Source organism: Talpa occidentalis, unplaced genomic scaffold (assembly GCF_014898055.3).
Source record: "Talpa occidentalis isolate TD23 unplaced genomic scaffold, MPIMG_talOcc4v2.1 talOcc4.11, whole genome shotgun sequence".
NCBI classification, from domain to species: domain Eukaryota; kingdom Metazoa; phylum Chordata; class Mammalia; order Eulipotyphla; family Talpidae; genus Talpa; species Talpa occidentalis.
The window spans coordinates 90,917,125-90,943,305 of record NW_023601104.1 but is presented as its reverse complement, the minus strand read 5'-3'; the positions used below and the strand labels follow the sequence as shown (position 1 = coordinate 90,943,305).

The following is a 26,181-nucleotide window of genomic DNA, read 5'->3' as shown; positions in this document are numbered from 1 at the left end:
TCGTGTCTGGCAGTCAGCTGTGAGGATTCAGGATGATGGTACAAAAGGTGTCCAGCATATGACTGAGCTTGATGAGTGGCCACTGGTCTGGTTCGGCCACTGACCCTGCAGCAGAGGGCCAGCTGGGAGTGAAAAGAAGAGCCTAGAAGGAACTTTCTTTTTTAAAAAAGGATTTATTTTTATTTATTTATGCATACAAGAACTGGGGTGTAGGCCAGAGGTACAGGGAGTAAGAGAATTCACCAGAGACAGAGTGGGGAGCAGAACAGGTGGATCTACTGAAATACACTGCTGAGGGGAGCAGTGGGCGAGACAGGAGAGGTCTGCTGCACCATGTGGGTCAGCTCCCTGTTCAGGGATCAAACTCATGCTGCTGTGGCTGGCAATAGCTTGATAGCCCTGAGACTTTAACCCCTGCGCCACCAGGGAGATCCCTAGAAGGAACTTTCAACACAGAAGAGAAGCTGTGTCCTCCTCAGGGTCTCCATTCAGTCTGCAAATATGAATGAATAAGTGAATGAGTGAATGAACAAGTGCATGAGCAAGCAAATGAGTGAGTGAATCAATGAGTGAATTGTTATAGGACAGGGAGAGGGGCAGCCCAAACCCCGCATACCTGTCTTTTTTAAATGGGTTCTGCCATCCGCCGCATCAACACAAAACACATGAGACTTTAATGGGAAGGATCTTTAATAAAACTAGGAAACAATACAGGTAAGGCAAAGAGTCTAGTTTCTAAATGAAGCACCCAAAGTTACCCGTCCCCTCGTGGGTAAAAGTCTATCCAAATGGGATTGGCCCAGAGCAAGGCCCCAAAGCCTGCCACAAGTCTAAAGCATCTTCCAGTGGGGACCCACAGAAAAGGGTCAGAAACAACCAGACAAGCCCGGAAGGAAAAGAGCAAAATCAACATCAAGATAAAAGCTGCCATTGTCACCTCCCCACGGGTCTCACCCACATCTGTGTCACCCAGTCCACGACCAAAAGACAAGCGCAGTTTCTTCACGTGTCTCTAGGCTCCATGCGCCTCCTCCAGGTCTCCTGGCTCCATCTTGCTCCTTCCTTCCTCAGTCTCTTCTGCAGCTTCTCCTCTTCCTGCTCAGCTCCACCCTCCCTTGGGTGGGGCAGGGAAACTCCCCCTTTCCTGGGGGCCACCCTGTTGCAATATGAGTGTGTAAAGCAAGACCAGAAGGGCACAGCAGGGAACTCACGTCAGACCTTTCTTCCAATTCTTGTGTCTCTCCTTCCTGTGAGAGTATGAACTTGAGACTGGGGGCCATGCCCACCATCTTCTGTTATCTGATCAGCACTTGGCACATAGTAGGTGCCCCAAATCTGTGTTGACTCTCCCTGGAAAGACATTCTAGTGGCACAAAGATAATGGTCATTGACAGGGAGGGCTACAGGGATGGGATTGTTAGATCCCCTCAGCTGGGACTAGGGCACCAAATTCATACCTTGGCTTTCCACATTGACTGAGATCAAGGTCAACTTTGCTTCCTTCTTAGCTTTTGGAAGCCACTGGGGATGGGGTCCAGACAAGGTGTGTCTTGGCTGCAAAGATCATAGCAAAATGCTTTGTGTCCTTCTGAACCAACCAAGGAGAAGGGCAGGAGGGGAAACTGAGGCTGAGGGATGAAAACCCTGCCAACTTTGGGTGTCCTTCAGGGTTGGCTGAGCCATAAACTGGGTGAACAGTTGGGAAACTGTGGCCCACCATCCCCCTGGACGTGGCTTCGGCCTCTCTGTCTACTTCCTCTGGACAACATGCTTCTTGCAGCTTTAAGGGACAGATCTGAAGCAGGCAGATATAATACATGCTCATTGATTAGTCATTGCTATAATTATTGTCTATGTCAAATGTATCTCCCAAAATCTCTGGAGATTTCGTGAGTTTGGGGCCGGAGTCTGGGAGTGTTTTTGCCCTGTAGGATTTATCACAGTGGCCCTGGGACAATCTGAGCTGCAGAGCTCAAAGATGCGAACAGGAGGGGCTCACATAGCAAAGAGCTCCGCTCGGCTCTCCTCCATCTGCCCTGTGGAAGATGCCTTCTGGCAGATGACCCTGAGGTGCATGTTCCCCGGACCCACCACTGCTGGTGGGTGGGGGGAGGCAGGTGGCCTTGAGGAACCCAGGGAGATGAGGGCACAGGAGTCAGGATGTAGAAGGGTCCATGGAGACTAATCTGAGCACCCTCTGAGATGCAAGGGAAACTTGGGGCTTGGAGGAGAGGCATCTTGGGGGACTTGGGTACATACAATTTGAATCAAAGAGTCCCAGGTGCCTCTGTTTCAAACTCTACATTCCAGGAGATAACCAACTTCAGAGCGAGAGCTTGCCTGCTCTCTTCTGTTTATCAGAGGCCGCTCCCATCTTCTGGTGACAACTCCCCATGGGCTGGGAGTTCCTTGTCTCACATATGCAAGTGTGATGGTCCACGCCATCCCTGGGAGAGAGGTCTGTTAGGTACCAAATCATTAGTGGGGCCAGGGACACTGGAGGCCCCTCCCTCTGCATTTGCTGGTATTGGGGTGGGCGGGGCCTTTGTAAGTATGGTAAGGCAGCCTCGTCCCTTTCCTCAGGGGGCTGCTCAGAAAACAGGGACTACCTCCTAGTGTCATTGGCAGCAGGACCCGGACTGCTGCCCCAGTAGACACTCCTCCATTGAGACCCTCGCTCCCAGCAGGGAGGCGTCTCCCCCCACTAATGGGGTGTCCTACCTGCCGACCTCTCTGGGCTCTCTCCCTCTCTCCTCTTAGCTGCTCCTCAGGCAGCACTAGACCTCCTCTCTGCCTCCACTGGGGCCACATGGCCGGGGGGACCCCGCTCCAAGCCCTGAACCACCCCATCCCTGCTCACCCGAGCTCTTGGGTGTGGGCTACAGCTGGAGGCTCCTGACAGCACACCCCCTTTTTCCTACTTCGAGCTTTTCTAGCCCACCCTGACAGCTTTTCTAGCCTCTCCCGAGAGCTGGGAGGTGTCGGGTCACACCCCTGCCACGGCTCACCCACCCAGCATGGCTCTGGGAGGAGGGGCTTTCATTCTAAGACTCTGTGCAGTGACCCGCCCTGTCAGTAATGCTCCCCCCTTTCTGGGTGAGACAGGGGGACTTGAAGTTTGAAATAGGGTTAAAGAACACCAGGAACTACAGGGAGTCAGGGTGGGAAGGTACCCCCTGCTGCCTGATGGAGACACAGAGTTCTTTGTGGGGGTGGGGTGGGGTGGTGCATGGAAACAGCCTGTGCTGGAGCTGGAAAGGGGAATGGGAGAGGGCATCCGGGAGGGAGCCAACTCCAGCTGGGCCTCATGCAAAGCCAAAACCCAAAGGGCAGCCTCCCCAGCCCTGCCTTTTGCCCCGGCAGGTGACTTGGCGCCTCAGGTCCCCCCTCCATGGTGGCTAACTTCAGGGGAACTTCCAAGCTTGGGCTTGTTTTATCTGATGCCCCAGTGGTGCCAGGTGAAGTGGGTGGTGAGGTCTGGTCCAGGGCCTAGCAATGGTAGCCTCCATCTATCCATTTTATAGTTTTTCTGGAAGCGGTTTTGTGCCTGTCTCCAACCAGCAGTTTGCAAACCAAGGGGTGCGGTGCCTAAGCTGGCCTTTCTTGATCAAAAGTAGGTTTTTTTTTGAGAACTCAGAAGGTTCCAGGTGACAATACCAGAAACCTGCTCTGGGGCTGTGCGGTTTCTTGACCACTTGACCTTCTCCGCCAGCATTTTATCTCCCGGGCTTCAGCCTAGAGGCCCTCGGGCCAACCCTCCCATGGTGCAGGAGCCCAGAGCTAATTCCTGGGGCGGGCGCCACACCCACCGCGCCCTGGGAGCTGACTTCCCGCCCTCTGTCCGCAGGCTGCTCAGCAGGATGTCCGCAGACGACCGGCACCTGGGCTCCAGCTGCGGCTCCTTTATCAAGACGGAGCCGTCCAGCCCGTCCTCGGGCATCGATGCCCTCAGCCACCACAGCCCCAGCGGCTCGTCCGACGCCAGCGGCGGCTTCGGCCTGGCCCTGGGCGCCCACGCCAACGGTCTGGACTCGCCGCCCATGTTCGCGGGCGCCGGGCTGGGAGGCGCCCCGTGCCGCAAGAGCTACGAGGACTGTGCCGGCGGCATCATGGAGGACTCGGCCATCAAGTGCGAGTACATGCTCAACGCCATCCCCAAGCGTCTGTGCCTGGTGTGTGGGGACATTGCCTCTGGCTACCACTACGGCGTGGCCTCCTGCGAGGCCTGCAAGGCGTTCTTCAAGAGGACCATCCAAGGTGTGTGCCGAGGGGGGAGGGCCTGGGTGTGGGTGCGGGTGCAGCTCCTAGCGCCCTGGACCCTCGGGCTCAACAGGAACCCAGTGGTTCCCCAGTCTGGGCCCCTTTTCGGTCTCCTGGAAGGTTTCATTCTGGGATACTGGGTAAGTCCTGCACCTGTTTTTGCACCCCGACCCTCCTCCAGGATGCTGCACCAAAAGCCTCACCAGAGGTGTGCCTCTGACTGGTGTAGGGTGCACTGTCAAATGTGTGCCCCGCAAAAAACTGATTTTTGCAGGGGAAATAGCATTTTTTTTTTAAGTTTTATTTATTTATGCATACAAGAACTGGGGTATAGGCCAGAAGTGTGGGGGGTGAGAGGACTCACCAGAGACAGAGTGGGGAGCAGAACAGGCAGACTGACGAAATACACTGCTGAGGGGAGCAGCAGGCGAGACAGGAGAGATCTGCCGCGCCATGTGGGTTGCTCCCTGGCCGGGTGTTGAACTCGTGCTGCAGAGGCTGCGGATTGCTTCATAGGTTGCGTCTTAACCCCTTGCGCCACCAGGGAGGCCCCCGGGAAATAGCATTTTTTGACCTGCCATGCCAGGCCTCTTGAGATAGAGAGGATCGCCTTGGTTTTAATCGTTAATTGTGCTGGTGAAATCATTATTTTTCTAAATTGTGACTGAGTCAAGCCTGTCCCATTGGCGTGGCTGACTTCAGCCTCTTCACTGCAGGGCAGCCCAGCCAGATGTCCACACCAGGGTGGCTGAAGGCTTCACTGGCTGGGGGAGTGAATCCTTCTCAGGAAGGCATGGAGAGATAAACCGGGGTAAGGACGGGGCTTTTACCAAGTTCAGGAGACAGGGTCCCACCTGGAGAAACTGTCAGCGCTCAGCTGGCCTCAAGAACTGGCTTCTTTCATTGTCTCCCATCTACTAAACTAAGCACCTACTAAGCTCAGCCTTTGTTCTAGGTGCTGGCAGTAGGATAGATAGAAAGCCCTGCGCACTCACGTAATTGAAATGAGCTGGTCCTGTTATAGGGCAGCCCCGATACAAAACGGTTTTTATACCCAACCTGGCTGCTTAACTCCACCCTCAGGTCCCAGCCACCTTCCCTTTGGTGGTGACGGGATTTGTCTTTCCCAATGTCTTGATGGCTTTGGTCTGGAGTGGGGGTGGGGTCCACAAAGCCTGTATGGGATTAGCTCAGAACATCCTTTCCCCCTAACAGCCCCACTCTCCCTTAACCCCCCCACCCCCACCACATGCTGTCACCAAAACAGCAGCCCCCTGGAAAACCCAGCCTGCCCTGGCCCTGCCTGGCTACCCCAAGATGTCCTCCGTGTTTCCCTCCCCCATTTCCCTGTGCCCTCCCCAGAAGGTGCCATGGTCCCAACTTCTCTCAGCAAATACTGTTGAGTATCTTCTGCATCAGTGGCGCTTCCCTGCATGACTCAGTTTATTCATTCAACGTTTATCTGTTTAGATTTCTTCAGCAGACCATTTACTCATTAAGCCAGTCGAAGGTTTCCGTATTTACATATTACGTAAGACAATATGGTAGATAGTTAACCACCCAGGCTCCTGAGTCAGCCAGCTCCATCTGTTACCTCACAGCTAAATGCCCTGAGGCATGCTGCCTCAGTTTCCCCTTTGTAAGTGATAGTACTGATTAAGGAGATTGAGTTAATATATATCACAGCACTTAGAATATTGCCTGGCAACTAGGAAGTGCTAAATAAACATTTGCAACTATTACTTTCACTTTTACAATATTACTTGAAATATTATTACTAAGATAAGTGATGCATAATTTGCTTCATCTTACAGAGCAGCTTTTGTCATTGCATATAGTTAAATAAAACAGTGTATTATTATTTTGACTTAACAGGATTTAAATTTTTAGCTGTACATAACTTATTTTTTTTAAAGATTTATTTATTTTATGCATACGAGAGCTGGGGTGAGAGGATCCACCAGCGACAGAGTGGGGAACAGAACAGGCAGATTGACCGAAGTACATTGTTGAAGGGAGCATTGGCGAGTAGGTAGAGGTCTGCTGCGCCATGTGGGTTGTTGCTCCCTGGCCAGCTGGGGATCGAACTTGTGCTGCAGAGGCTGCGGATTGCTTCATAGGGCTGTGCTTAACCCTTTGCGCCACCAGGGAGGCCACATAATATTTATTTCTTAACCCTTAAAAAAATTAATATGATAAGAATTCAAGCAGTGCAAAAGAAAAAAACAGAAAAGAAGTCCTCCCTAGGTCCTGGTTCCCTGTACCTTCCCCCAAAAGAACCACAATACCATCTTTCAGCAACTATTTGTTGAGTATCGTTTGCATCAGACACTGTACCAGTTTTAATCTCCAGGACAGTGAATGAATGCATCCTGGTTCCTACCACCTTTATGCCCCCACGCCTGGAGGGAGCCCTGGAATTTCTCTATTTGAAAAGCACAACATAGTATTTCAAGTCTCTTGCTTCAGGCAGGGTTGCAAACCTTCAGTCTCATATCCAATCAAATATCACTGGATATTTGACAAGTAAGCATGAGATGTTTAAGGCAATGGTTAAGCTGTTAAGTGGGTGAAATAGCAGTCTTCTTCCCAAATTGGGACATGGCCTGGTGAGGTTGCCATTATTTCAGATTATTGGAGGTCAATTTTTGAAAAATTGCTTTTTAAGAAACATGTCCATTTTCTTCTCTCCATTTTGTTCCTAATGAACTAGAGTTCTGGATCAACTTTTATGAAAGCAGAGGCTGGTGTAGACCAGAAAACCAACTGTACCCTCAACAGAGGCCTGGTGTTGAGCATGTCCTCAGCAAATCAGGAGGACCTCAGCACTTTTTTTATTTTATTTTTTTAAGTCATCTTTTTTATGTTAACATTTATCATTTTTTAAATTTTTTTAGACAATTTTTGCTTCTCCCCACCCCCTCAGATTGAGTCCCCATAGAATTTCCTTCCCCTGTGCTCCTCTCTCCCTCCCTCCCTCTGATCCCTCTCCCTCCTCCTCCCCTGCAGGATGTCTCTGGTTTATAATTGTTTATTTTTACTTTGTTGTGTTTTGTATTGTTATTATTTTTTACACTGATGTCTTATTGGGTTCCCCTATATTCCTGCTATAAGTGAAACCATCTGATATTTTTCTTTTTCCTTCTGGCTTATTTCACGGAGCATAATTCCTTCTAGTTCCATCCATGTTGCTGCGAATGGCATGAGTTTATCTTTTTTGATTGCTGAATAATATTCCGTTGTGTATATATGCCACATCTTCTTGATCCAGTCATCTTATTTTTGGGCATTTGGGTTGTTTCCGGGTTTTACTTATTGTAAATAGCGCTGCAATAAACATAGGTGTACAGGTGCTCTTTTGAATCACTGTTTTTGTAGGACCTCAGCACTTTTGTAAATAGTCTTAATTATTTGCTATCCTGAATAGGATAATGATCTCTTCCTAGAAGTCAAAAATCAAACAGCAGCCCTGTACAATCAGAACTGAACGGTTCTTGTTGCTTCTATGTTAGCTTCACTTTCATCACCAGAAACAGGTTTCTCTAGGACAGGGGACAGGAAACTGTAAGGCTGACAGATTGCTCTGGTACTTTTACTAAGAATTGTATTTGTTTTGTTTGTTTTTTAAAGATATATTTTATTTATTTATGCATATAAGAACTGGGGTATAGGCCAGAGGTGCGGGGGCAGGTGTGTGTGTGTGTAAAAGGTTTCACCAGAGGCAGAGTGGGGAGCAGAACAGGCAGATCTACTGAAATGCACTGCTGAGGGGAGCAGTGGGCGAGACTGGGGAAGTCCACTGTGCCATTTGGGTCAGCTCTGGCTAGGGATCAAATTCATTCCATAAGTGGCTGGTGATAGCTTGATAGTGCTGAGACTTTAACCCCTGCGCTACCAGGGAGGCCCCTGCTCTTGTACTTTTATTTATTAAGTACTGTTTTTGCTTTAATGATGATTTTGATTTTGTTGTTTCTGAATGGAAGTCATGGGAAAATTAGGAAAAGTATAGAGAGGAAAAATATGACCTGTCTCGACACCCACAGACAGAAGCTAAGAACCAAGTGAGCCTTTATTGAGTCCTTGTTCCAAAGAGACTTGGTCCAGGTCTTCAGGAAGACTATGGAGCCTCAGTGTCAGGGTCCAGTCCCAGACACCCACCCAACTAAGGAGGCTCTGCAGACCATTTTTCAAAAGTCCAATAACTTGGGCCAAGGGCCTGTAGTTATCCAGAATGATCTTTTCACAAACAGAACTGGGGTACTGGCCAGAAGTGCAGGAGGGTGAGAGGATTCACCAGAGACAGAGTGGGGAGCAGAACAGGCAGATCTATTGAAATACACTGCTGAGGGGAGCAGTGGGCGAGACAGGAGAGGTCTGCTGTGCCATGTGGGTTGCTGAGTGGCTGGCTGGGATCGAACCAGCACTGCAGAGGCTGTGGACAGCTTCATAGCGCTGCGCTCAACTGCCTGCACCACCAGGGAGGCCCTCCCATTGAAGATTGATCAACCCCGGGGGCAAAGAAAAAGAAGGCCGACTTGGCCAAGGCACCACCCCTAGGGAAGGGAGTGACCTGGGGTCAGCCTGATGTGATTAAACTACAATTTATCTGATTAACATCTTTCTGATTATGATCTAGTTCCCTTCTAGGACTTTTGCTTGGAGTGAATTTGCAGGTTAGGCAGATTGCAGTTTACACAGATCAATTCTTGTACTTGAGGGGACGGGCCTTCCTGAGCATATACAGCCAGTCCCTGAACCTGCACCTGTGGGTCTGCCCTGAGAGCTGGCACCCTTTCTGGTGACGGGATCCTAGAGCTGAGTGCCAGGTGCTGGACAATGACACTGCCCCCATGGTAATCCCTTCCCTTGTAAATAAACCTTTTATTAACCTTTCCGGTGTGCCTGCAGTAGAGTATTGATAAGTCCTTTTAAGCGCGCGGGTGAGGACCCACAGGCAGGCACCCCGTTTTGTATCGGGGCAGCCCTATAACAGTAATGAGGACCAAAGTGATGAGGTGGCCTATTGGGGAGTCAATTTGGGGGTCTTTTCCAAACTGTACCCCCAAACCTTCATCCTCTTGCACTCTCTCATTCCCAGCAGTGACCCTGCCTGCTGTTCATGGAGACACTACAAGTTCTCAGATGGGAACTCCCTCAGCCTGTTTCCCTCAACCCTCCCCATTCTCCCACACCCACAGGATCATTCATCGATAGAACACTGAGTTCTTACCACCCACTCAGTGCTGGAAGACTTGTCTGCAGACTCAGCTCTTCCCAGGCATTGAATCCAACTCCTCTCCACTCCCAGAGACCCTCCATCGCATCATCTCCTCTGTTTTATCTTATTCTTCCACAGTCACTTACTTTCCATCAGCATTTAAATACCTCTACTATCTCCTGATTTAAATAAACACTGGATCCTCTTAACCTTCAGCTTCCTGTGTCTCCCTTCTCATCCTCCCAGTTCTTGACCTGTCTTATGCCAAACATCTGCCCGTGGCTTCAGTTTCCTCTGGAATGAATCCCAGTGTCTCTTGCTCTCAACCTCTCCCCTGAACAACGTCCCTTTAACACTTAGTGAACATTTCCATTTGGGGAACTTGGAAGCATCCAGAAAGCAGTGCATCCTAAACAGAAGCTTTATCTCTGCTGTCTCACTCCCCCAGTATTCATGCCAGAACCCCAGTTCTTACCCTTAAGTTTTCTTCTTGCCCACACTACCACCCCCCAACCCAAGCCAGCATCACAGCAGCCATGTCCTGTTCATATTCCTTTCTCCATGTCTCTTAACCCAACAGCTTCTGCCCATGGCCCCTGCTTCAGTCCAGGCCACCACTGACCACTGACACTACTACAGTAGTGTCCACTCTGGGTCTGGTTAGTGTTGTCAGAGAGACCTTTCTGCACACACATCTGAACATGTCACTCTTGTTGCTTGCCTGTGGGTAAGATCAAGGCTCCAGAACATGACTATGAGGATGTCTGCTGGGATCGCCCCACGCTGACCTCACAGCCTCGGCTTCCCTCGCCCTTGCAGGCTGGGGGTCAGCCAAGTGTTTTCTTCGCCTGCTTCTCACGGATCCCGTCACACCCTTTCTAGACTTCGCACATAATCTACTCTTTGCTTCCCTCCTTCAGCCTCTGGTCCCTATTTTGGTGCATCAGGTCTCAAATGAGCTAGTATTTCCTCCTGGAAGCTTTCTCTGGTTTCCTCTTCTCATTTGACACGGCCGTCCCCCTCCTGGGTGCTCTGTAATCTTTGACCAGCACCCCAGCACCCCTGATTATTGGTATTACTTATCTGGTCCTCCAAGAAGAGCACAAGCTACTAAGGATGGGGTTCCATTTACTTGGGTTTTCACAGAGCCCCACACCCTCCCATAGTACTTGGCACACAGGAAGTTCTCAGAATCTGACTAGAAGGCCATTCCCAGAGTGATTCCCCATGTTCACCGTTGGGGCATAATAAGGAATACCAGAAAAGTTTGGCCAGTTTGCGTACATGATCTTTTTTAAAGATTTATTTATTTTTGTGTAGACAACTGGGGTGTAGGCCAGAGGTATACAGGGGATGAGAGGATTCACGAGAGACAGAGTGGGGAACAGAACAGGTGGATTGACTGAAACACACTGCTAAGGGGAGCAGCAGGCGAGTCAAGAGAGGTCTGCTGCGCCATGTGGGTAGCTCCCTAGCCAGCAATCGAACTTTTGCTGCAGTGGCTTCAGATTGCTTCACAGTGCTGTGCTTAACCCCTTGCGCCACCAGGGAGGCCCTTAAGTTGCATATTTTAAATCACATTATATAAAACTTATTTTTTGTGACAGTTACTCTATTCACATTTTGTGAAGGGGTGTTATCAAATGGCTGTGATAGAGCCTTTGCCTCCTCTGGCCATTTTTTGTTATTTGACAAAGTACTTCAGAGCATACCATCTTCTCTCCAATCACATTACCTGAGGCTTCCTGGATGAGGAAGTGCTGCCTTCCCTAAAAAAGTTTGCTTTGAGCACTAAGTACAGTTCCAGAGTATTAAACAGTTCTTCATTTGTGTCAATTTACAATTGTGATTTCTACACCTGTCAGTTACTAGATTGATTTTGACACTCAGCTTTTGTAATTGGAGGCCATATTTCCAGGAATAACTAAATTTGTGCTAGATTTCTTCACACCCTTCCTTATTGATTCAGTCAGGTGACTAGCATTGATTGCCATCTTTGGGGGGCAGTGGGTCTTCCCCACAGAAGGTGCTGTTCAATATAAAATGGTTGATAGGAACCCTCCATGTGAGAACCTCACAGAGGCCCACATACAAAGCAGCTGCCTCTCTTTCTATGGCACAGTATTTGGAGAAGGCCCCTGCCTTGCATTTGAGCTCATGAAGCAGTTGTTCACTGCTCGGTGAACATTGGGTCCTCACCATTGAGCTGGGTGCTGAGGAAGCAGTGCCCCTACCCTGGTGGACTCGCCTGAGAGGGGAAGGCAGACCACGAGTGTGATGATAGGAAGAAGCACAGTGACAGTGCTGCAGAAGAGAAACCAGTGATGAGGCTACGGTGTTTGGGACGGGCATCTGATTTAGACAGAGGGCTTGGGTGTGCTGCACTGAGGTCGTGACTGTCCAGGTAGGGGGTGCACTTAGGATCCCTGGGACTAGCTTCCAAGCAGAGGACACAGCAGATCTCCTTTGGGGCCAGAAGGGCGGGCCAGTGTGGCAGGTGTGAGTGCGAAGCCAGGCAAAGTGGAAGGAGACGGGGCTGGGAGGCTGACCATGGAGAGGGCCACTTGGATTTTCTCCTGGTTGGAGAGGAAGCCCTTAAGGAATGCAGGATGCATGGCCACCATGCCTGTGTGAGGGTGAAGTCACCTGTACCCCATCCCAAGTTCCCAAGTCCCTGGGACTAGCAGGTCACTGGGAGTAGCAGGTCACTGGGAGTAGCTCCTGGGTCTGAGACTTGAGGAGCAAGGAAGAAAGAGGCCCTGGCACTGCACTTCCTCTGCTCACAGCGGGCCTGTGCAGGCCTGTTAGGGAACTCCCACAGGAGAGGGGCTGGGGATGATTGATGGGTTACCCTGCTTGGTCAGACTCCAGGCCTTTTGTTCTGGAGAATAAGGCCTGGGATCCCTGGGGATGGGGGGGTGGGGGGAGAGGCAGAGACAAAGCCTGAAATGGGCGGGAGTCCACAGCCCCAGGCTATCCCAGCCCTGCTGCCTGCCAGCACTGACCTTGGGCAGGGACTTGAGTCTCTGGCCTCAGTTTCCACTTCTATGCAAGAGTCAATTAAAACCACATACTGTTTGCTGTCTGCGGGGTGCTGAGAGAGTGAAGGGAAGAATAAATTCCAGTTCATTTATTCATCCAGGGTTCAAGTTAGGTGAGGCACAGAGCCCAGACAAGTGCCAGGAGGGCTTCTGAGAGGAAGGGACATTTAAGCAGGAGTGAAAGGTGAACCTGCTTGGCAGAAAGAACAGCAAGACCAGGTCCAGAGGAGTGGAGAGTCCTGGGCCCAGGAAGGTGGGGCTCAGTGGTAGCGGACGGACTGGAAAAGCAGCTTGGGACTGGAATGGAAGGACTTCCTGGGTAGTGCTGAGGATGAATTGAGCAATATTTAAGATTTGAGAGGTGTTTTACCTAGTTTAGAATCCTGACATTACAATTTCTCAGGTATGTCAACTTGGGCAAGTTAGTTTCTCTGGGCCTTAATTTCCTCCAGTAAAATGGGACTAATAATGATAGTTCCCACACCTAGAACATTCTTATTGAAATTAAATGAGCCGTGCACACAATGTGTGTTGCCTAGTGCCAGCATATGATAACCGGGAAATAACTAACAACTGTTTTGTTAAGCTTAACAGGAAGTTTCCAACAGAAAGGTGTCTGAGCAGGGTATGAGTTGGAGCTCCTTTTTTAGCAAGATAATTCTGGCAATGATAGGGGATGTTCTAGAAGTGGGAGCATCTAGGGGCAGGCATGCCAATTAGGAAGCAATTTGAACAGTTCAGTCAAGAGATCTAGTTAATGTCCATTTAGGGACATCCGAATTGGAACCGTGACAGAAGGGTTAAAAGGAGAGGTTAGGTCTGAGAAACTTTTGAAGGTGGATTTAGTATAAAGAGTGAGTATGGTGACCATATGTGAGACTGACTTCCATTTCTAATTGATTGAAGCCACTAGGGAGAGGCCAGCCACTAGGGGAAAGAAGCTCAGAGTGAAGAATTTTGCCAGTGGAAGGGTGAGCTGGGGTTGGCATGTGGATAAAGTTTGGGATGAGTTGTATCTGATGGGTTTGTTAGAGGGCAACCCCGATATTGAACGGGTTGCCTGGCTGTGGGTCCTCACCCACGCGCTTACAAGGGACTTATGAATACTCCACTACAGGCACACACAAAAGGGCAATAAAAGGTTTATTTACAAGGGAAAAGGAAATAAGGAAATGTACAACTCCGGGAGAAAATAGGGAAATAAAGTCTTTAATGCGTCCTACCTGATCCGCCAACCTGGAAACCCAAAGGCACTCTCAGAACTGGCTGGACGCTGCGAGCTGGTGGAGAGTGAAAATGGGGGACCCCTCCAAAGCCCACGTGTCTGGCTTTTTACCAACCTGGCTGCTTAACCCCACCCTCAGGTCCCAGCCACCTTCCCTTGGGTGGTGATGGGATGTGGAGTTCCCAGTGTCTTTGGCTTTGGCCTGGGGTGGGGGTGGAGTCCACAAAGCCTGTATGGAATTAGCTTTAGGACATCCTTTTCCCCTAACAATTCCCCCCTTTCACTTTTTGCCACCATTTCCATAGGACTTACCTTAGAGAGTTGGAAACAGGGGCCTGCAACCTAAGAATGGAACCTGAATGGGGGTTATTGAAACGTGCTAGAGCTGTAGTTCTCAAAGTGTGGCCTGCAGACCGGCAGCCTGAGCTTCACCTGAGAGCTTGGAGGAGTGCAGATTCCCAGCCTACCACAGGTCTACTGAACCTGTGAACTGGGGGTGAAGGGTAGGTGGGCCCAATAATCTGATTTTATCTGCCCTCCTGGGGACCTTGATGAGGAAAGCTCCCAAGGAGATGGAACGGGAGGATGAGGGGAGCAACCCCCATGGGATGGGGGTCAGAGCCTTGGAAGGAGCCTGAGGGGTTCATATTTTGTCAGCTCAGAGAAGCGTGTCTCTGAATGTGGGGGTGTCACTGCTTTCACGTGCACATCGAAACTCGCAGAAAGGGACCTGTGGCCTGGGGAAATCCGAGACAGGTGTGAACCCAGCATGCCAGCTCCTTGTTGGGCCCAGAGGATGCTTCTGTGGAGAAGTATGCAAACAATGACTGAAAAGGATTCAGGGGCATCGGGCACACAATATTTAGCAGAGTCTTCATCTGTTTGTTTTTCTTACATTTTCTCTCTTATGTGAGTACAAGAATGCTCTTTGGTCAAAATTTGTATCTAAATAAATCACAAAGAACTCTTTTAATAAGAAGACCAAGATGATAGGTGACAGGCGGCCCATTTGTAATTTGTAGGTTATTTTCTTTCTTTTATTTTTTAGATTTATTTATTTATGCATACAAGAACTGGGGTACAGGCCAAAGGAGTTGGGGATGAGAGGATTCACCAGAGACAGAGTGGGGAACAGAACAGGCAGATTAACTGAAATACACTGCTGAGGGGAGCAGTGGGTGAGTCAGGAGGGGTCTGCTGCACCATGTGGGTAGCTCCCTGGCTGGGGATTGAACTCATGCTGCAGTGGCTGCAGATAGCTTCATAGGTTGTGTCTCAATCCCTTGCGCCACCAGGGAGGCCCTGGAGGTTATTTTCTTTCTTCCTTGGTGGTGTATAAAATCATGGTGCAGTCTTACCACAATCATTTTAGATTCAGTGTGACAAATATACACATGGTCAGCGGTGGTGCAGCATCCCTTTGGAGGCAAGGGAGATGAGATAGAACAGAGGAGTGGTTTTTAAGAGGAGGTGATAGTGTCTGCTGCATCAGGAAGGACTCAGGAGCACCCAGGGGTGCTGATGGTATTTGAGAAGTGGGAGATAGATTGCTGTTGAATTCTCAGAATCTCTGGATGGGAGGTTCTTGCTTTTCATTCATTTGCTTGATCAACCGATATATTTTCAAGTGCCAAGCCCTTTATTTGAGATATAAAAATGAAAACCCTAACAACCTCTAACCCTAGTAAGTACACAGTTCAGAAGAGGGGACAGCATGCAGAATTCCCACCAGGAGACACTAAGCTCGTTGCTTTAAGGTTCGGAGGGATGGGAGTAGCGCATGAGGCCTGAGAGGATAGACAGGAAGGAACAGGCAGGCCTACCTGGAACAGAAGGGAAGAAGGTATCAGTGTGGGGGCCAGGTAAGAGCCGAGGCCCAGAGAACATGGAAGAATTTGCCAGGAGGAGTTGGAGGTAGAGGGGAGAATGAGAGAGCCTGGGGCTCAAAGTGGCTTCTGCAGCCTACAAACTGGGTGCCTAAGGGGGAGGGTGGCGGGGTGGAGACCAGGCTAGATTGGTCAGGGATGGCCAGATAATAAAGGGCCTGGTAGGAATTTTCCTGGAGATTAAATTTCAGTCTTTACACAGTGAGGAGAACTTGGATGATTTCTGAAAGTTAAAATTTAAATTAAATTTTTAACTCTTTTATCAAAATGACATGTGCACTTAGCTTAAAAAGTAGAATAAAAGCAAAAATCTTAAGCTGAAAAATGACAGCTCCTGACCCTCCCACCTTCAATCCTTAGTTATGGGTCTAAGAAAGCTTCTATTATTTTTTTTTAACTTACTAATATGGTTTTACAATTATACTTACTGACTTAGCAATTTTGACATTGCTTCTTGACTTCCTGTTATGGAAGGGTTAATCCCAATCACGCAGCCCATCCCAACGCTTTTGTCAGAATCTGGCTACATCACAATCTTAGTTAAATCTATTTGCCTCCAGCCAATTCCTCCCTGATTTGTCCTTGACTTTTCTCCAGGACTTTTCTCTTGCCTTCTGGATCCCACCTCTTCCCTTGTTGGTCCCTTCCTTTGTTATTTTAGGGGAAGTACCTACTCCCAGGGAGGCTGGAAGGGCATCTGTGGCAGTGTCAAGCACTGATGCCCTTCACACATTACCTGCATACCATGACTTGGCTGGCATAGGTCTAGTTGAGAATTATTGTCCCCACCCCCAAGAATGTGGAACCCACTGCTGCTTGTCTTGTAACTTCTAGTGCTGCTGTCCAGAAGCTAGATTCCTGCATTTAGAAAAAGCATAGTGTCTCCCTCTTTCCCAGATGTGGTTGTAGGTTCTAGGAAACTGCAGTGAACAGAGACAGCAAGCAGTCTGTAAATAAATGAAGGCAGGTGAAGACGGCTAAGGAGAAAAAAGAGCAGGGAGTATATACAAAATGGTGTGAGTGTGTGTGTGTGTGTGTGTGTGTGTGTGTGTGTGTGTGTGTGTGTGAGAACACACTTGCTTGAGAGTGTGCATGCAAAGGGGCTTTTTCCCTTAGAGTTTCTGATGTGGAGACTAGTCTTATTCTTGATCCTTTTTGTATTTGGCTTACTTTTTGCTCTCCCTGAAGGTTTTGAGAAACTTTCTTTTCACTGATTGAAATTTGATGATTTTTAGAAACACTATGTTGTTGTTGTAGATCTTTTTATTCTTCTGTTTATATTTTTAAATGATTATCGATTCCCAGGGAGTTACGAATTAGTGTAGTAATAATGCAGAAGGATCCTGCATGCCTTCCACCCAGAGTAACATCTTGTATATAGGACGATGTTACAGTCAGGAAACTGATGTGGATAGAATCCACCAACCTTTTTCATATTTCAGCTCTTGTATATATAGTTGTTCTATGCAGTTTAGTCACTGTGTAGGTTCCCTGACACCCTCAAGGTACAGTGTCAAGATATAGTTCTAGTTCTATTACTTAGCGGCCTTGGTGCTACCATTTATAGCCACGCCTACCTCTTTCCCTTTCCTGACCCTTGTTTGTTCTCTGCATCTGTAATTTTGTCCAGATCTTTGATCAGCTTTTTTTTCTGGGCTCTTAGCAAACCTTTTGGTTTAGAAATTCATATTCTTCAGATCTTAAAATTTTTCATTATTCCCTTCCTCCTTCCCTTTTCTCTTTCTAAAACCCCTAATGGTTGGATATTGAACCAAACATTGGTCACATTGTATTTGATCAGATGTAATTCTTACATATTTTAAGCCTCTTATCCAGCTCTTTTGATTTTTGTGCCATTCTAGAGTAGCTCCTTAGTAATGCTTCGGGATTTTTTTTGTGGCTTTCATATTTTTAATTTCTCTGAACTTCATTTTATACTTTTTTTTTCTTGCATGCTGTTCTTGTTTTATAAATGCAATATTTCTTCTCAAGTTGACATTGTATTGATTATCGCTTTGTGAGACTTGTTTTTGCTTTCTGCTTTGTCCTGGTTTCCTCCTGATTACATTAATACCCCCTTTATCCCTGCTTGTCCATTTAGGTTAGTTTTTTTTTTAAAAAGATTTATTTATTTATGCATACAAGATCTAGGGTATAGGCCAGAGGTGTGGAGGGTTGAGAGGATTCACCAGAGACAGAGTGGGGAACAGAACAGACAGATCCACTGAAATACACTGCTGAGGGGAGCAGTGAGTGAAACAGGAGAGGTCTGCTGTGCCGTGTGGGTTAACTCCCAGGCTGGGGATGGAACTCATGCCATAGTGACTGGTGATAGTTTGATAGCACTGAGACTTTAACCCCTGCACCACTAGGGAAGCCCTCGATTAGTTTTTTATATTGAAAACTTTCCATAAATGTATTGGAAATCCTTGGCTCACTTAAATGCATTGGAAGGTAGGGTGGGTGGACAAGAATTCAGATAGGTGTAGGAGGAACATTCCATTAGCTATTTTTTATCAGTTGGTCTTCTTTCTGATTGCTGTTCCTCCAGAGAAAAAGCCTACCCATTCCTATCTTCAGATTGGGAGGGGTGGAATACGCCTCTGGCTGCTAGAATTCTGGGGGTAGGCTTGGGGAATGGGGCTGGGTGGACAATATTCAAATCATCCTCTTTTCAACCTCGGCTTCCCTGGTTTAGTTCTGAACTAGGAGTCCCTGAATCCAGAACTTCACTTGCTTAGATTCTTCAGAGATTAAATTGGTATCTCTTGTGCAGGCTGTGGGAAGACACTGGTGGCCCCATGGAGTGGGATTGGGAATCTGGGTAGCTAAGCACTTAAAAAATAGTCAGGTTCTTGGAAATTATGACTAAGTGAAATGATGTAAAATGAAACCAGGTTCTTGAATAATATTTAGTTCAATGTTGACTGGACTGTTTTATTTCTTTGCATCAATGTCATAATGAAATGATGTTGAACAAAATGATATTTTGATAACCTGCTATAGCGAAATCCAGCAAATTTCCCTGTTTTTAGCCCCATACCTTGCTCCATTTTCCACCATCCCTTGAGTCTTCAGTGCCAAAGCTTTCTGAGGTACTACAGAACAAATGATTTATTTTTTGTCTGGAATGCCCTGCTAGTCCTTAGTGACAGTCCTTACTCCTGGGCTGCCATCAGGTGGACTTGGGGCAGGCATGCAGACATGTGCTCTGTGCACCATGGCAGAACAGAGGGCTGCTCAGGCTTTGCAAAGAAAAACTTGTGTATGCAATTTTTTTTTTGGGGGGGTTGATAGAGAACTGGGGTATTAGCCAGAGAACCTGGGGAGAGGGGCGGTGAGAGAATTCACCAGAGACAAAGTGGGGAGCAGAACAGGTGGATCTACTGAAATACACTGCTAAGGCGAGCAGCAGGCAAGATAGGAGAGGTCTGCTGCACCCTATGTAGATCAGCTCCCTGGTCGGGATTGAACTCAGGCCATAGGGGTGATAGTGCTGAGACTTAACTCCTAGGCCACCAGGAAGGCCCTGCACAGGAAAGCTATCAATGTTCCTCCAGCAGCAGCCTGGGGAATAAATTGATTGAAAGGGAAGTAGAGATGAGAGGAGTCTGGTGCATTGGAGTTGAGGCAAGAGATGGTGAGGGCTGGAGCTGCGGCAGAAGGGGAAGGCAGGAGGAAATGCTGAGAAAGTAGGAAGGGATCTCAGGAGTAAAGGACAGAGCAGAATCCCAGATGCCGCCTTGGTTTCTGACCTAGGTAGTGGAGTGGGCCGTGGCCCTCTCACGGAGGCAGGGAATGGAGTAAGAGGGGCGGGTAGGTTGGAGGAGGAGCGGAGGGGCTCCGTGGAGGACGTCCAAGGGGCTTCCAGGTGGAACTGTCCTTCAGGCAGAAGGCTTCTGTGGGTGTGGCACAGACAGTGCGTCTTGCCAATGAGAGCGGAAGCGAGTGGCATGAGTGAGCTCATCCAGCTGATGGGGGGAGGAGGGAAGGGCAGAGAGTTGAGGATTGTGGGCCCCATGGAAGTGAAGGGAACACTCTGTCCTCTAGGAGGGAGATAAATAAGGGAGCCAGCCCAGGTGACTGCCAGCCTGGCCCCCACAACACATCATCAGCTGAAAATGGTGCTCTGACGTTAGCCAGCAGCCTCTGAACCCGGGGGTTCCCCAAGAACCCTTTATCAAGCTCAGCAGCCCCCATCCCTGAGCCCTTGCAGCTGTTCAGAGACAACTGATCAGGCTGCCCCTGGGATTTCCTCTTGGGCACAGGATGAAAGAGAGTTGATGCTGGGTATTTCCCTTGGCCTTGAGCTTGCACCGAAACCCAGGTCAGGTTCTCAGTGCTCCTGCCTCCCCGGGGCACACAGCGTCAATGCTCAGGTTTGGATCTGGGAGGGTGATCTTAAAGTCTGTAAGTGTCAGAATGGGCAACTAGTGTCAGGGCTGACACCTAGAAAGAATCCTTACCCGGGAGTCTTCTGGTGTTTCTACTGTGGCAGCCTGCTTGGGGCTCGGTAACTTGCTTGCCAATGCATGCACCTCACTAAGCCTTTTGTGTGCTTTCTTTCTTTTCTTTTTTAAAGATTTATTTTATTAGGGCCTCCCTGGTGGTGCAAGGTGTTAAGAAGCAACCTATAAAGCTGTCGACAGCCTCTGCAAAAAGAGTTCGAGCCCCGGCCTGCCAGGGAGCTACCCACATGGCGCAGCAGACCTCTCCTGTCTCGCCCGCTGCTCCCCTCAGCAGTGTACTTCAGTAGATCCGCCTGTTCTGCTCCCCAATCTGTCTATGGTGAATCCTCTCACTGCCCCCGATCCCCCGACACCTCTGGCCTGCACAAAAAGATAAGTCTTTAAAAATAAAAAATAAAATGTTCCTCCTTTAAAAAAAGATTTATTTTATTTATACATACAAGAGCTGGGGTGCAGGCCAGAGGTGCGGGCGTGTGTATGTGAGAGAGGATTCACCAGAGACAGAATGCGAAACAGAACAGGCAAATCCACTGAAACACACTGCTGAGGGGAGCAGCGGGTGAGTCAGGAGAGGTCTGCTGCGCCATGTGGGTCAGCTTCCTAGCCGGGGATCGAACTTTAGCTGCAGTGACTGCAGAGAGCTTCGTAGGGCTGAGACTTAACCCCTTGCACCACCAGGGAGCCCCATGTGCTTTCTGTCACCAAATCTGTACAACTTTATGAGCTGGGAATGGACTGTGTCCATTTTACAGGTGGGGAAACTGGGGCCCAATGCAGTTAGGTGACTTGCAGGAAGTGGAGCCTGAGTATGTCTCTACTGGGCGCACTCCCAGGTTAGAACCCCGAATTCTGCTCGCCGTTGCTAAGACCCAGTCCTCAGAGAGCCCATCCCCAAACCTGCCACGTTCAGCTGATGGGGAGTGTGTTCCTGAGACCTCCCAGACTGCCCGGAGAGGCCACGGGAATTGTGATGAATTAATCTCATCACTATCTGGAGGCACTTACAGAAATTACAAGGCAAGGCCACCAGCCCAGCTTTGCTGGCAGCCAGCCGCCAGAGCCATAAAACAAATTGAAAGGAACAAAAGTAAATATCTCTCTGTCTTGTGTGTGGGTGTACACACACACACACACACACACACACACACACAGACACTCACACGTTCAAGAACATGGCTGGAGTTCTTGCAAAAGTTAAGTTTTCTTGTCCTGGAGAGTATAGGGGTCAAATCAGCAGACATTTAAAGCCCCCTTAAGCAGCAACTCTGGGAAACCATCCCTCGTGCCCCCTCAAGGGGTGACAGGCAGCTGCTGAGCCCAGTGAAATGACAGGTTGCCAGTGGCATCCAGGGCAGCTGGAGTCACCAGGGCGGGCCTGAGAGCTCACTCAGTGTGGCCCAACCCAGCCACACTACCTGGGTTCACGTCATTGCTCTTTGTCATCTGTGAGGTGGAGAAAAAGATGACCTGCAGGGTTGCTGGGAAAATTAAAGTTTCAATACATGTGAAGTGAACCCACACTGCTTCATAGTGAGCGTTCCTAGCAGTAGTTCTCAGCGTGTATTGAGCACCTACTGTGTGCCATGGACATCAAAGAGGATCTGGTCCAGGGGGAGGACACAGCCCAGGGGGGAGGAGGAGGAGCACCTTCTTGAGTGGTGCTCGAGAAGATTAAGATTAAGCCAGCCAGGTGAGGAGGGAGGAGCCCAGGGGAGCAGGAACGGATCCTTACGCAGAGCAGTGGGATGCTGAGGCTGGCCGAAGGGGCGGGGTGGGGAACAGGGCCACATCTACAGAGCCTTCTTAAGCCAAGATGGATTTGGGTGAATTTGTTATGTATGTGTTTTCTCTCTTCTGTTTGTTTTGATTTTGCCATGATTATGTGACCACTGGAGTCATTTCCCAAGAAGCCACACAAGTCGAAGTGACCTAAATTCAGCACCATCATCCATCTCTGTGATTTCATAACTTCAAAGCACTTTGTTGTGCTCATTCTCAGAAAATCCAGGCGTTGGAGATTTTTAGATGCCACCTGACAAACTCAGCTGCTGGGTCAGCAGCAGAGGCCTGTGATTTCCCCAATCTCCTTGTGGGGTGCAGGGTTGACACAGGGGCTCTGTGTGACCTTGGGTTAACTTACTTCAGCGCTCCAAGTCTTGGGACTTAGAGCTGTGAGGTGGGGCACAGATGGGCCTGCCTCAGAGGGGCATTGAGACTTGAGGTAGCTGATGCAGATTGTGCACACAGTAGGTGCGCAGTGAAGGTAGCTGGGGTTCTGCTAATGTGGATGGTTGTGTGAGTGACCCAGGCTGTGTGGGTGACCTAGGGCCAGCGGGCTTTTCAGGGGCTCCCTCTGAGCTCGGTGGCCTCCTTGCTGGGTGAGGTGGGCCCCAGAGCACCCCTGTCTCAGAGCAGGGTCCTGGGCCCGAGGAGGGGGATTTGGGCAGCGTCTGGGCATCACTTCTCCCTGCCCCCTCTGCAGGTGGGTGTCTGGGTGTGGGTGGACATGGGCTTAGCACTAGCCTAGAGAATCTGGTGTCTGGAAACTATAGGCTCAGACAGATCTGAGGAGTCAAGGAGACAATGAAGAAGTACCATGTGTGGTCTGTACCTCCTACTGTTGTTGACCCCCCTCTTTCCCCTCCCCACTTGCCTTTCCTTTCACTTCCAGGAGTGTTACCAGGTGTTTTGTGAGATGGGTGTAGACTGGTGAGGACCCAGGACGATGTACCCTCATATTCATTAAGAAAGGCAGCCTCAGCCTGTCCTAACCACCCTGTGAGCTTTGCAGCAAGAGACCCCGAAAAAGAACAGTGTCCTCCAAGGAGCACTTGAAGGTTGGGTCCACCTCAGTAAGACCTGCATATTTACAGTGCACAGAACCACTCTGCAAATCTCCACAGTGGGTCTCAGCACCTACTTCATGGAATTGCTATGAGGATTCAATAGTCATTTGTTTTCCTTGTGTGCTTCTGTGTGGCAGGGTGGATCTCAGTGGAACTGGAGATGGGTGGGTGGGCAGTACCCACTCTTACCTTGTTGGAGCGCACAGCCTACGGGGAGCTCGGGGTCAGACCATCATTATAATCCACTTAAGGGGTAACATGGGAAATTAATCGCAAATCCCCTCTGTGGTAATGAACTGTCTCCTGGACTCATTCATTCACATAGAATAGTAGCATCTCACAGTTTTGTTTTGTTTTTTTTAAGATTTATTTATTTATTTATGCATACAAGAACTGGTGTGCAGTCCAGAGGTATGGGGTGGGGGCGGTGAGAGGATTCACCAGAGACAGAGAGGGGAGCAGAACAGACAGTCTACTGAAATACACTGCTGAGGGGAGCAGCGGGCGGCAGGAGAGGTCTGCGCGCCATGTGGGACCCTCCTCCGGTGGCCTGGGAGCAGCCAGGGATCGAACCGGCGCCGCAGAGGCCACGGGGAGCTTCGCAACCCAGCGCTCAACCGCTGCGCCACCGGAGAGGCCCACACTTTACAATTTTTAAAGCAGTTTTACAGACATAATTTTACATCATCTTTTAGTTGTTAGCACCCTGTTTTGCAGATGAGGAAACAGACATGGGTGAGAGGAGAGTGACTAACTCAAGCTCAGCAGAACCAGGGAGGCTGGGCCTCTGCAGTGAGATTCAGGATCTGGGTCCTGGACCCTGGGCCCTGAGGACGCAGGGCATGTGAGGGCTTTTTCCGTGAGTTGGGCCCAGGTGGGTGGGCTGAAGGACAGTGGTAGGCTTGGTCTTCTGGACAGCCCAGGGGTGTCCTCTCCCGGGATAAAATCCCAGCCTAGTGAATACTGATGTCTCAGCCCCGCAGTGGCATCAGAACTGAGCGTGACCATTCTTCCCAGCTGTGGCTGCCTGGCCCACCCAGGCCTGGACGTGTTTAGGAGAGTCGGAAACACATTGACAAGTACCTCAGAGTACCTACTTGGAGAACCTGTGAGAACCCCGGGACTGTGTGTGCATTGAGGGGAGGGGCCATTTCACGCGTCCAGCCTCTGGCAACTCTGTGTCTGGTTGCAGGGAACATCGAGTACAGCTGTCCGGCCACCAACGAGTGTGAGATCACAAAGCGGAGACGCAAGTCCTGTCAGGCCTGCCGCTTCATGAAATGCCTCAAAGTGGGGATGCTGAAGGAAGGTAAGCAGCCCCCCACATGTGGAGGGTCACGTTGGCCAGGAGCCTGGGGAACACTCTTCTCGTTGGGAGTCCTGAGCCCCCTGTGAGGATGCAGAGCCATGGAGCTTCTCAGCATACAGCCCCTTGCAGGGGCTCTGCAGGGGCTGAGCAACCCCTTGAGCATCCCAGGTTAAGACCCTGCTGCCCCTGGGTGCCTCTCTTTCTCACACCCTGCGAAAGCTGTGGCCTCCGGCTCCTGTGTGGCTCTCCAGTTCCTGAAGGAGACACAGGGTTCGGAAGTTACAAGTTCTCCATGAAGGATCCTTTGGGGAATCCACATGGCCCCAGAAAGCTGGTGTGGCACTCTAGGGAAGGCCACGGTTTGGAGGCAAGCCTCTTCCACCCTGACAGGGGAAGGCTTAAGAGACCCTTTGACCTCTTAGGGGCTGGAGCAAGTGGGGTGTGAGGAGCAGGACTTGCTGCCCAGGACACCTAACGTGTCCTCCCAGCGAGGCAGTGAGGGGCAGCCTCTGCCCTGGGAGGGCTCACACGGCATCCTGCCTCCTGGAGTATCGCCCCCCGGCCCCCACCAGGTGCCCCTCCTCGAGGTGTGTCCTCCCACCAGCAGCTCTAGCCTAAGAGTGAGTTACAGATTTTGAAATTTCACTAAAAGGAGAAGAAATGCAAAAAATATTGTAGTAATAATGTTTTTAGAAAGATTGCATGTTGAGATGGTATATTCTGGATATTTGGGTTAAAACAGAACAGAGTGACGTTAACATCACATGCTTCACTTTACCTTCTCTGGTGTGGCTGCTAGAACATTTTAAATGACACGTGACTATTTGGACAGTGCTGCTCTGGGCTCTAGGTCTCATCTTCACCTTCCTATTGCTCTGCTGGGGGAAAGGTGTGCAGGGGTGGGGGTAGTGATGACCTGGTGCGGTGCGGTGCGGTGCGGTGCGGTGTGGTGCGGTGCGGTGTGCTGTGCTGTGCTGTGCTGTGCTGTGCTGTGCTGTGCTATGTGAGTGTGCTTTCAAAAGGAGTCCAGTGGAATTCTTACAGAACAGCTTTTGGGATTCTGGGCCCTGGAATCTTTCTAGAAGTGGGAGAGGCAGGAGAAGAGGTGTGTGCAGGAAATGGGATGATGGGGAGGGGCTGGGGGAGAAAAGGAAGGGGTGGGTCTGGAATGCAGCTGCTCCCTGGGAGGGGGCTTCTGGAGCCCAGCCCAGCCAGTAGGAGCCCCAGGGCATTTCTCCCACCTCCTCTGGAGGAGAGGTCTGAATTTAAGATGTTCCCTCTGACAAATTGGACTTTGCTGTGGTGTGGAAGTTGAGGGCCCCCCACTCCCTCTGTCCAGTGCCTGAACCTGTAAACAGAAACTCTTGAAGCAATTCAACTACCCTATGTCTGTACAACATGTTGGCCTTTAAATGCCTCTCATTATCTGCTTCATTCAACCCCTTTGAGATGGAAGTGGCCACTCAGCTCTTCAGACACTTGCCAGCTGCCTCACAGGAGGTCAACTTGAGAATGAACCCTCTTTCTAGAATAAAAACAAGCTGTTTGGGAGCTGCAGAAAAATGTATGAAGGCTCATTTTAACATCACATACTATTGGTCTTATTGCAGTATAGGGTCATCCAAGCTAGTGGCTGAATTGGTCCCTTGAATCCTCTGGCAAAGCAGCCTTGGTTTCACAGATGAGGAAACTGAGGCCGAAAGGCCCTCAGAAGCATGCTTTAGGGCTGATCTTCCACCTTCCCCCTTGAAGTGCTGGGAACAGAAGGGCTTCTAATTCTAAGCCTTGGCAAGACTCCTTGCTTTGAAGTCTGTGAGGACAGGGGCCACACCTTGTTTTGGGAGGCTGGTGTCAGGATGCTGAGTGGAGCTGGGGCCAGCTCTCCTCCAGCCTGGGCTGGCTGGACCATGTGGCCTGTCTGCTTTCT

At 49.7% G+C, this 26,181-nt stretch overlaps 1 protein-coding gene across 1 annotated transcript in view; it reads left to right on the top strand.

Annotated features, from left to right (window-relative positions):
• The first annotated feature begins 3,839 nt into the window (after positions 1-3,839).
• ESRRB (estrogen related receptor beta) overlaps positions 3,840-26,181 on the top strand; it is a 53,721-nt gene continuing 31,379 nt past the window's right edge. Inside the window, exons 1-2 of the mRNA XM_037501996.1 lie at positions 3,840-4,257; positions 24,138-24,254. Coding sequence (XP_037357893.1) covers positions 3,861-4,257; positions 24,138-24,254 — 514 coding nt within the window. The 5' untranslated portion in view covers positions 3,840-3,860. The remainder of the gene's footprint in view (positions 4,258-24,137; positions 24,255-26,181) is intronic.